This window comes from Archocentrus centrarchus, unplaced genomic scaffold, assembly GCF_007364275.1.
Source record: "Archocentrus centrarchus isolate MPI-CPG fArcCen1 unplaced genomic scaffold, fArcCen1 scaffold_29_ctg1, whole genome shotgun sequence".
Taxonomy (NCBI): Eukaryota; Metazoa; Chordata; class Actinopteri; order Cichliformes; family Cichlidae; genus Archocentrus; species Archocentrus centrarchus.
Window position 1 is genome coordinate 4,090,283 of NW_022060258.1, and position 11,997 is coordinate 4,102,279.

At 45.0% G+C, this 11,997-nt stretch overlaps 1 protein-coding gene across 1 annotated transcript; it reads right to left on the minus strand.

Annotated features, from left to right (window-relative positions):
• Positions 1 to 9,587: 9,587 nt before the first annotated feature.
• Positions 9,588 to 11,117, minus strand: LOC115776239 (nuclear factor 7, ovary-like). Its single transcript, XM_030723848.1, has 2 exons — positions 11,092 to 11,117; positions 9,588 to 11,004 (listed from the first exon to the last, which is right to left on the minus strand). The coding sequence occupies exon 2, from the start codon at positions 10,985 to 10,987 to the stop codon at positions 9,674 to 9,676; it is 1,314 nt and encodes a 437-aa protein (XP_030579708.1). The 5' UTR covers positions 10,988 to 11,004; positions 11,092 to 11,117; the 3' UTR covers positions 9,588 to 9,673.
• Positions 11,118 to 11,997: the final 880 nt, after the last annotated feature.

Below are 11,997 nucleotides of genomic sequence, written 5' to 3' on the forward strand. Positions count from 1 at the left end.
GAACATCGGATTCACAGCGACTAACAAAGCTCTCTGTCAGCGTCTGCTGTGTACATAGAGTCGTTCTGCCCCACCGGACCCCCCACTACCACCACCACCACCGTGCGTCACATGGGGCGTGAAAAGATTTCATCCGTCGAAGTGGAGCATGACTGAAAAAAAACACTGATTTAGAGGGAGTAGAAATAAAGTCTGGGTCTATTTTTTCTGCAGGTGGGAAATCTGCAGCTCAGCTCAGGATTATGAGGCTTTCAGGTCCGAGCAAACAGAGAGACGCTTCATAAATATAATCATACAACTTTGTGCAACACAACACAAAACTTAAGATAGATTAGACAGTTTGGACTTCTTCCTGAAATATCTGAAAGAACAAACCAACAACACAACAAAAGAAGTTTAAGCTGAGCAGGTGGATCACCTGTGTTTGGATTCATTCTGCAGAAGCACAGGATACGCTCACACCGTCACGCTCTAAACGGTAAACTGTGCAATCACAGAGGTGTAAATAACTAACATAATTACATAATCTAAAGGATACTCGACAGTTTACTAAGCAACACAAATTAATGTGAGAATCCAAACACTTAAAATGAGACCATGTAGGAGATCGAGTGCAATAACAGCAGCAGATGAGATCTATGAGAGTAAGACTCTTTTATTTTGCTGTAACGAAGAGCCTGAGGCGGTCTGCACAGCAGACAAACATCCACACAGCTGATCTGACACTAAAATTACATGAGAACAAATCACAGCACCGCCCTTTATTAATCCCTCATAACTGCTGTTTATTATTCTCAGTACAGTCGAACCTTGGGTCAGAATGCACTGGCAGCACATCTCAGCCTTTCCTGTTATGGCCCAACTTCCAACACCTCCGTCACTGCAGTGCTCGTTAAAGCACGTGTGTTGTAACCATTCAAAATAAATGAGTAAAAAAGTCATACAGTAAGGAGTTGCATATTTAAAAAGATCACTTCATACAGGCCACAGTATCCTGGGTGTGAGGTGGGAGGAGAGGCTCAAACAGCTGCAGCTTCATGCAGACAGGTGGAAGTGAGCGTCTCAGGTAAAGGTGGCAGCAGCAGCAGGACTGTTAAAAAAGCTCTGAAACTGAAACTCATTCACTCACAAACTGTGCAAAGTAACGAATCTTTACACATCTCTGTTTTCTCACCTGGTGATTATATAACACATCATCCAATCACACACATTCACGGAGCATTTCTTTCTATGTCGAAGCACCTGTTTTAACATTCAGGTACTGTACACACCTCTGACATGCAAACCAATGATCTTCCAGTTGGTAAATGACCTGATCTACCTCCTGAGCCATAGCAACCACCCCCCCACCCCCGTTTGTTTTAAAACTATAGTCAATCACAAAGAAATACTTTGGAGGACATCTTTGGTGCTCTTAGAGCAGCTTCACCTCTTCGTGGCGTGGCAGCATGCAGATCACACATATCAAACACAAACCTGTCGATTTAAAATGATTCTGGTTGTCTCACACTTGCATAAAAACAAAGTGTCCTGTGCACATGTTTCGTGAGCCTGGGAACATTTCTGTGCACCCATTAGTGACTGAGGCTCAGCGTGGATTTGAGTTTTGCGTCTTCACACCTGCAGAACTCTTTTCACAGCGTTTCTGTGGCCGAGTTTGAAATTTATAGCTGTATTAGTTTGTGTTAGTTTCTTCCTTTTTCCCCAGACAGTTTCAGAGTTTAAGAGCCAAGCTGTGAGAAATCACACGACTTGGGCCTGACCTGCTCGGGCTGTGTGGGCAGGTCTCTGAGGAGTGGGTGTTCTAACGTCAGCTCTGACAGAGAGCGCGGTTTCTAAATAAAGTTTCACCATCTCTAAACCAACTTATGGGCACCAGTTTTCTAATTTACGAGGTTTTAAACTAAAACAGTCACAACATAATAATAATAATGTTACTCCATGAATGTTGTTGTACAGTTTATCTGGCATATCTCCTGCTGCTGGTACACACCGAGGGTCCAACAATTAACAGCTGATTCATGTTTGCAAAACCTGCTTAAATGAATCTTAAATCATGCGGATCCACATTAAAAGATATTCAACTTTCATCCAATCAAAGACTTGCTGAACGGGTCACAAGATTATTATCATCATGTAATTTTATTGAGGTAAAATTAAAAGCTTCCATAATGAGTTACCATCAAATAAATGGAGATGGATTAAAAATGTGGTTCTGCTGAGGTGTTGGTGAAGCTCCTCCTCGGTGAGCGAACAGTGACTTCTTCTGCAGAACGTTTGACCTTGGATCCAATCAGAGGAGTGCCACCGTCGTGTTCAGCTCCATTTGCTCAGTCTGAAAACAGCAATCCATCAAACATGTTCTGTCCTGGTCACATGACAGCAGTGAGAGGAGAGGAAGCTCAGGAAACACACACAGCAGACAGGAAACGTGTCAGCTCAGACAGGTGAATCACAGCGAGGACGGCGAGGACGCGGCGTGTGAACTATTCCAGCGCTGACACCCTGAGCTGCTTTTATTTCAGGAAACAACACAAATCAAAATGTCTCGCTCCACATAGAAGCTTCCAGAGGAGGGGGCTGAGCTGGATGTCTACAGGACACAGAGAGAACACTTTTCACACCGTTTATCTTGAACTGAGTAAAATGGAGCAGACCTTCTGGGGTTTGCCTCACTCTCCTCTTCTTGGAGGACACGAAGAGTTCCCAAGCCTGCCGAGAGACACAATCTCTCCTGGTCTGCCTCCAGGTCTCTTCCTTAGTACATGTCTGAAACACTTAACCTAGGAGGATCCAGGAGGCATCTAGTCAGATGCTGAAACACCTGAACTGGATCATCTGACCGAGTTCCTGACCCTGTCTCTCAAAGGCCCAGCTTATACAGTGGGAACAGCTCTGCAACAGGGAAAACAACAGAGATTTCTTTGCTTCTGGTTTCAACTTCTCCTCCTGTAGCAGCACTGATGGGGAGGTTCTGCCTGAGTGCTGACACCTGTCATTTAGGAGAACACTGAAGAAGGTTCCTGTGTCCTCAGCGCTGGTAATGGTGATGCGGCTGTGGTGACATCACTGTTTGCGAGTGACATGACTAATACAGCGACCATAACGAGCCCATGTGACTGAGCACAGCCGCCCATCAGAGGAAGCTCATTTCTGCTGCTTGTGTCCTCAGTCTGTAGGTCACTGACCACCGCTCACGGTCGTGGGAGATGGTAGGAATGTAGATCAACCACCTAATCAACAGCTTCAAGTTCAGCACACTCTTTACCACAGCAGCACGTCAGCCTCCCTCGTACATACTCAGATAGTTGAACTCCACCCTCCAGCTGACACCAGCTCACTTCAACCTGCCCCAGTGCAAGCTGGTGATCAGTGCTTGATGAAGCCAGGAGAACAACATCACCTGCAAACAGAAAAGACAGGATCCTGAGACCACCAAAGCTGACACTCTCCGCCCTCCAGCCTCCACCTGGAAATTCTGTCCATAAAAGTTTCAGAGTCCGTGACAAAGATAGGAAAGTTTTAACAGGGCTGACTTACTGCCAGCAGCGAAAACCTAGCTCTTGATACAGCAGTACAAGGACCAAAGCCCACCACCCAAGCCTTTTATTACCTGATATGATTTAATATGTAGTTTCAAAGGTCTGACAGGATGTTCAGATCCTTTCAGGTATGTTCTGGTATTAAGACACACCTTCACTTCAGTGTTATTTTCGGTGGATGTGTGTTATATACTTTGGTTTGATTGTAAAAATGTTTTTTCAGGCGTAGAATGGAAACAATCAGTAAAACGTGGATATTCCTGATGCTGTTTGTGTTTGCAGCAGCAGTTCATCAAACCCTGAGTGTGACAAACTGCTGGCCTTCACCTCTGAGTAATGACTGCGAGAGCTGTGTGTGAAAGACTAACCCCACGCAGGTGAAACTGCACCTCTGAAGTGAATTCAATCAAAGTCCTATAATCCAATTAATAAAAGCCGGCTTTCATCCAGCGCCCGAGGCCTCCTGATGCTTTCATCCAAACTATCAAACACTCACAAAGGCTCACTCAGACCTTTGTCCCTCCACTGAATCACATACGCAGGATCCCAGTTTGTCATCCTCAGGTTAGTTCTCTGTAAAATAAATGATTGTTAGCAGTACCTGTGAGACTGGTGCTGCCACTCTCTCTGTACATAAACATGATTCATACATGTTTCTTAAAGCACACAGCAGAGCTGCCAGCCGCCACCCAGGAACAGGTCAGAGTGATGAGAAAATATTCACGTCTGTATTCAAACCAAACACAAAGTTTGCATGAAGTGTGATTACACACGAAGACTGAGCAAAGACGTGAGCCGAATTTACACAAGGCAACGTGAACAGAACACGCTGAAAAGACTCTCCTATCAGCTGAGATCCTCCTCACAGCGCTGAAACCAGAGATGGAGGACACGTTTATTATCATCGTTCGTGAGCCGAATGATTCAACCTCACTTTTATAAACAGAACATCAAAAGGAGAGGTAAAAAAAATAGATCACAGAAGTTCCTGAACTAGATTTCAGCGAGCGACCGTCCTTTGTGAGGATGCAGTTCTCTCGTTGGCTGAGGTGAATACTCCCTGTTTGCTACATGGGTCAAAAAGTCTTCAGTGACTCTGCACAACTAACGCAAGGTGAGCTAAAAAACATGAGGTGTGTTCATCATTTCTGGTCACTTGTGACAGCTTTTCCCTCTCCTCAGCGCTCCATGCGTGACTAAGGTATCTTTGGCCTTTAGCTCCTGGAGGTCATCTCCTGGCTAGTTTGGAGATTTAGAGTACTTAAAGTTTGCATTATTAGGGGCGTGGCTTCTTTGACTGGCAGGTGGATGGTGACACAGGTGGCTGTAGCTGCTAGCTGTCTGCTTGGCTTCACCTGAACTGGACCTGTGGACCATGTTCATTTTTAATGCAATTATCTGACCAATAATATGACCAATAATAAAACCATAAAATAGATACATGAAGAACACGAGGTCAGACACATGGTTACCTCATCCCAGAGTTTTAGAGCCACCACCCTGAAGGTCTGATCTCCTCGTGTTTTAAAACGAGCATCAGACACCAGCAGTAACCTCTGCTCCAACAACCTGAGGTACCAGTTAGAGGAGCAGGTCAATCAAAGCTCTGGGAGGTGCTGGGGCCTTTATCATTCAACGCTTTAAAGGTTAAACGACTCTAAACTGACTCCCAAGCTGACTGATCTTGGCTGCAGGCTCATCATTTTATAGATCAAAAATCAGTTCAGTTCAATTTTATTTATATAGGACCAAATCAGAAATCAGGGCACACAACTGCACACACATTATTTTTAATAATCCTGCTGCACTAACACCCAAAAACTGAAGTCCATGTTTACAAATCATGACAGCAATACTTTACTCCTAACCACAACCTACAGGTGTGTGTGTGTGTGTGTGTGTGTGTGTGTGTGTGTGTGTGTGTGTGTGTGTGTGTGTGTGTGTGTGTGTGTGTGTGTGAGACTCCCAGCTGTCAGGTCCTGAGGAACAGACGGGTCCAGTCAGGGAGCATCTTTGAATCTGTCATCACACGCGGCTAACGAGCTGCTGAACAGCTGAGTTTGCTGAGATGAACAGAAGGAGACGCCTGCAGGCGGCCCCTCAGGGCCCGGCGTTACCTGCAGCCGTGGAGTCCTGAGTGTTTGTTAGAAAAACAGACTGCTCAGGGTCAGGAGGCTGAAAGCCTCACTCCTCCAACATGACAGAGTCACAGAGAGAGCTTTAGGATTCAGCTGCTGTAGTGACCGACAGCACAACAGGAAACATGAGATGCACATCAGTCAAAGTCACAGATGTCAGTCTGGAGGATCAGCACCTTCCACAGGTGTATGAAAGGTGCTGATCCTCGCTGCTGGTATTAGAAACTGTCCTGGTGTTTCACTAAGTTTATTCCTCTTGTTGTTTCATTATTTATACTGAACCTGTCTGTGAATCACAGTAACTCCAAATGTACTGTTCTAATAAAGTTTGATTGATTTTTTCTGTCCATGTGAACATTTGCAAAGAAAATGTTTGGCTCCACATGTTTGTGTGCAGAGTTTCTCTGTTCTCAACTTAAACAAGAACCACTTCAGATCCAGACTAAGTGACTCCCACCTACGGGACATTTTACACACCTACTGCTGCTCTGGAGCCACGCCTGCCCTGCGTACCTGTGTGCCCTTCAGTGTTGGTAGTTTACCTGCTGCTCTGTTATCAGAATTACACAGAGTTTTATTTTACAGAGTTTCTGTGGGTTTAGATGTTTATGCTCTGATGTGTTCCTCTGAATGCTCTACATTTGGTTACTTCATGTTTGTTTACTGCATGGAAATGAAAGTATGAATTAACAATATTCATATGATGTGATCAGGGACTGTTGACCATCAGGCACTTTCACATTGTCAGATCTGGCCCTCCTTGAAAAAGTCACCTGTTGTCCACTCAGTTTCTGCTGACAGATCATCATCAGGCTTTAGTGGCATGTTTGCATCATCCTTCCTTACTGCAGATTCACCACAAGTTAAACAGAATTAAAGCTACATTTTCTTCCTGCATGATTATCGAAAAGTCATCTCATCCCCGTCACTGTTGTGTCCTCTGTGGCACTTCTTTAGTTCACAATGAGTCCCAGTGTTGGTTTTCCATCACAGCCCTGCACCAAGCCACTGCGCCTTCTTTCCTTCATGACTTATTGAGGAGGCTGGAGAGCTGTATTTCCTGTGTTTCTAGTAAGAGCACAGAAAGCCATTTGTCACAACAGCTTCACTTTCGCTGGAGGAGAAACTGGAGGAACGGAGAACGTCAGGAAATAAGTGATTGCTACCTTGATCCCAGCTGGCCACCAATCTCCCCCTCACCTCTTTTTGAAAAGCTGGCGCACAGACAGGCTGCAGGAATCCATACATTTCAAATGAAACAGTCATTGTTCCAGAGATTAATACGTCTCAGCGGTCTAATACAGGAAAGCTTGATGTACCTGCCAGAAAAATAAAGGACAGAGAAAAGAAGCACGTCAGAAATTATCTTTGAGTGCAGCTTGGAGCGAGGTGCCTGCAGGTCCGATGGCTGTAACAGCGGCGGAGAATTAATCCCAGTCTGTGTTTACAGCAGCTGTGAAAGGTACTAACCATGGATTTCAGGACGGGGGTGTATTTTTTTATTATTTTCAGATAAAAACGCTTTGAGTTTGACAGTGAAGGCAGTAATATGATTATCTCCTGCCACAGGTTGTAGACAGACTGCAGCTCGTGTTAAAGGAAGACGTCCCTGAACATGTGAGCGAATTAAACTCCTGTCACTCCTGACAGAATAATTCCTTTTCCTTCTTTTCCTTCTTCATCCCGAGTCTTTAACCCAGCGTTTTGTATTTATGTCTCTTAGTTTATAGCAGTTTTGAGCTTTGTGCCCTTTTAGAGATTTCCTGATTTGTTTCCTGATATTTTGGGATCTGTTTATATTATTCTGAGTGTTACTGCCTCCATTGCGTGTCATCCTGCCTCTCTGTGCCCCGTGTCTGTCTCGTCCCTCTGTCCTGTTCTTTGTGCCCACCTGTACCCTGCTGCCTTCTCATTCAGTCCTGGTCTCTGTGCTCCTCGTCGTGTGTCAGCCCTGTAGTCGGTCCACTCATGTCATCCCTGTGTAGCACTTCCTGTCTTATTTTGGCGAGTCTTTGGTTCTTGTGCTGTATGCTGAGTTTTGAATTATCTGCATTTTGCAGGAGCAGAAAATCAGTTTATCTTATCTTTGACTATTAAATTGTTTAGTTGCCCACCAAGAGGACCCCACACTGAACCTACACTCTGAATCAGCTTCGAGCATGAAAGCCTGATGAGGTCTGTCTGTGAAGGTTCGCAGTCATCCAGGTCACAGCAGTGTCGAGTGGCTGAAAAGAAGGCAGCTGGACTTCTTGGGGTTCATGAAGATGTTTCCCCTATCATCCAAGAGGCTTCTTCATGGACAGTCCCAGGTAATAAACCCCTATTGGGGGCTGTCCCATTGGAGGTGATCTTCTGCTTATTCGGGGCCAAGGAGGCAGCAGCCTGAGCAGGGAAACCCAGACCTCCCTCCCCAGCCACCTCCTCCAGCTGATTTGGGGAATACTGAGGCGTTCCCAGGCCAGCTGAGAGATATAATCTCTCCAGTGTGTCCGGGATCTACCACAGGCCCTCCTCCCAGTAGGACACCTCACCTGGGAGGGGCCCAGGAGGCATCCTAGTCAGATGCCTGAACCATCTCAACTGGCTGCAGAAATTTACCCATAAATTTTCCAGAATTTTCCTGTTATTGTAAATACATGAAATATCAATAAAATTACAAAAAATGCTTCTGCGAGAATGCTAAAAGGTTACCTACACATCATGAAGGACAACACAAAAATGAGGCGCATTAACAGTGGGTATGTTGTACAGCAGGGTGCAAGCCTCAAAACTTCAGACGTCTCCTTTACTGTCACCATCAGCTTTCATCATCACCCTGAGAGACTCTGCAGGGACCTTCATACAGAGTTAGCTAATTGGTCTAACCTTCACTCATGTGGAGCTTCTGCTGTTTTCTGCACACATGCTAATGAAAGGTTAGTTTTCAGTTTAACCTGCTGGCTTCAGAGTGCTGACTTTGCATTCCTCTCACTCCACATTTCATGATCACAAATGCAAAAAGCTGTTGCACAATAAAATGCACAATTTTTATTGGTAATATATGAAAACGTGTGTTACAGTAAAGCCCACGTTTAGTTCCTGAGCACTAATAGTTTTTTCTTTTTTGCATTTAATTCAATTTTATTTATATAGCACCAAATCACAACAAACAACTGCCTTAAAGCACTGAATTCAACAGACAGATGCCTCTTCAAAAGAAATCCCAGCAGAAGATGAAAAAGGGAAGAACACTTCGCGGTCATCTTTCCCTGAAATTGTGTGAATCTGCTCTCATCTGTGAGGAGAGCGGGATGCCAGCGGCAGACCAGCCACGTTCTCCGGGGAATACCAATCGATCTGCACGCTGCTGAGCTGTGAGTCCCACCAAAGGACTGGCAGACACGGCGCTGCCTTTCTGCAGTCCTGCCCTGCTCTGCTGTGTAATGGCCTCTCTCCTGGTCTCAGTACCACTCTGTGTGCTCGGAGACAGAGTCAGCTGTAACTGCACCTACAGATGAGCCATGCTGGCTGAGTTGAGTTTTTGGTTTTTCAAATTACATAAAACCAGCTAATAACAGGACTTATCTGTAACTTAAAAACAGTGTTTGGCTCTATGATTATATAAATTCATTGTTTTTACACATATAAATACCTTTTAGTTATGTAAAATAAACTGTAGAATAAAAACACTATCATATCACTACACTTTCATGCAGATTTAAGGCTAAAACAATTGTATTTTAATATATTGTCCCATAAATATTTGAAAATTTTCCATATTTGTACATGATGTTAAATCTCTGTTACTTTACAGTATTTTTCTGGCCCCACAGCTGCCAGAATATTACATATTTATTCATTTATTTTTACAGTGCAGGTAACTGTAAACAGAGTTTTTACACAGTAGAACAAAACTTCAGTCCACCAAAATCAGAAAGCGATGGGACCACACCAGCCACAGGACCCGCATGCTGCTGAGTCAGACCACATCCATCAAACACATGTAATCTTCATTTAACTGCTCTGTTCCACCGACACCGGCAGTGTCTTCACTGGGACTTTATCACCAATACTAATGAATGGAAACATCCTCTCAGTGAAAGTGTGTGTGATGGTGTGTATGTGTGTGTCAGTATCAGGATCAGAGAAGGACAGCTTTCCTCTGTTCCAGTCCAGAATCACTCGGATCCTCTGGAACTTCTTCTGCAGTGGGAGAACCGCGGAGGGAACTGATTCTGACCGTGCTGAGTATTCACCTTTACTGAATCCTATTCCACCAAAACCCGACCGTATGGGTCCCTTCCTCCGGACAGACTCTGCTAACACACCCAGACCCCAGTGTGTACTCTCTCCAACCTCAACATCCCAGCTGTGAGACCCGGAGTTAAAGCCCTCAGAGCCCAGGACAAAGTAGAGATGATCAAACCTCTCTGGATTATCAGGAAGCCTTTGGGTCCCACCTGGTCTCACGCTGGTCAGATCTTCAGACAGGATGAGTGCTGGGTTTGCAGTGTTTGGGTCCAGGATCAGGGGAGTGTAGGAGACCATGTCCTTCATGGTGTTCCAGATGTTGAAGGTCAGGTTGCCCAGGTGTTTGGCCTGGTCTATCAGAGCTCCTGAGGGCAGCTGTGGATCATCCAGCAGGAGGCAGCGCTGGACTCTTTCCACTGCAGCCTTGTAGCTGTGCAGGAATGAGACGTCTTCAGCTCTCAGCTCCTCCTCTGTGGCTCTGACTGTGTGTGAAAGAGCTGCTATCTCTCTGCTCAGAGCCTCCATCCTCTCCTTCATCATCCTACTCTTCTGCTCCTCTTCCTCCCTCAGTGCAGCCAGCCTGGCCTCCTCTTCCTCTGCTAGAAACTGGTGAAGCTTCTTAAACTGCTCCTTAATCTGCCTCTCTGTGTGTCGGGCCTGGACCTTAATGTGTTCTGCTGTTTGATCAAACTTCACTTGAACTTCTTCACAAATCTTCAACTTCTCCTTTAAGGGCTCCAGAGTTTCCTGAAGCTCCTTCTTGCGTTGTTGTGCAGCTTTATCGATGGGTCTGAGGAGATCAGTTTTCTTAGCATGCAGACTGCAGACATGCTCCAAGGCTCTCCGATTTTTCTCCTGTAAGAACCACTCGCACAGGTTCTTCAGCACCAGATTAACAGGTGGATCTGCCTTCGAAGATCGTTTCTTACAGATTGGACACTCACGTGTTGGTTTCTCTCTCCACCAGCTGTTCAGACAGTCTTTACAGAAGCTGTGGCTACATGACAGAAGAACGGGATCTCTGAAGACCTCCTGACAGACGGGACAGCAGAGATCCTCCTCTGATCTGGAAGCCATCGAGTCTCAGAGTGAAGCTGGAAGCAGGAAGCACAGTCAGTCCCGGCTCCCCTCCCTCCTCTGCTACCTTCACCTGTTTGAGTCGTGTTTTTGGTCAAACTCACATCCAGTGTGTGGAGCGTCAGCAGCTTGAAGCAGCAGTGCTGGAGTTCTGCACCTTTCTGTCCTGCAGCTGGACTCACTCAGAGGAAGCTGCTCCGTCTGAAGCTCAGTCTGTCAGCTCTTCTGTCTGTTTGTCTCTTTAGTGAAACCAAAGAACAAAGTGCTTCCTGGTTTCAGTGAGGTGAGTCAGGTGAGGGCGGAGTCTGTGAGATCAGACGAATTCTTCTGTGTCACCTGCAGGTCGGGTTTCTTTCAGTCTGCCGTGTAATCAGCGTGAAAAATCTAACCTGACAGCGTGCAGGAGCTGTGTTTGGAGTCGTGTGTTCGTGCTGAGGCTGTTATTTGACTCAAACACATTATTGGTTTAACACACAAAGAGAACTTCATTAAAGTTTCTACATCAGAAAATGTGTTCAGGAGGAGGTGGCAGGGTCACGTGTTCACGTGTAAGACGAGTTAGAACAGCCATAAATCAGCCGGCTTTCTTTAAAGGTGAGGTTCACTGTTACCTGAAAACTTGATGAATTTTTACAGGTGATGATTGAAGATGATTCAGCTTTTTTGCTTTTGTAATAAATACATGACTTTCTGCATTCTCAGGACAATAAACAATAATGGATTTAAACTGTACTGAACTGCACTGAAGATCAGTCACTCAGCAGATTTTCTATATTTCCCTGAAGAACTGGGACTGTTATGTTTCGGAGAAAACTAATATGAGACGCTGAAACTTCTCCATATTATTCTAGTACATTAATACAGCCTCCGGTGAAAATTATGGAAGTTGCAGATTACAGATATGATCTTTTAATACCTTGATGAAACATCCCTCAAATAAATACAATTAAAGCATTTGAAATAATGGCAACATTAGCACCACTTTTTCTTTTGATTACTCAGTGTGTTTG

What these genes read in the sequence shown, in the direction of transcription:
- LOC115776239 (XM_030723848.1), bottom strand. Translation starts at nt 10,987, where the DNA reads ATGGCTTCCAGATCAGAGGAGGATCTCTGCTGTCCCGTCTGTCAGGAG.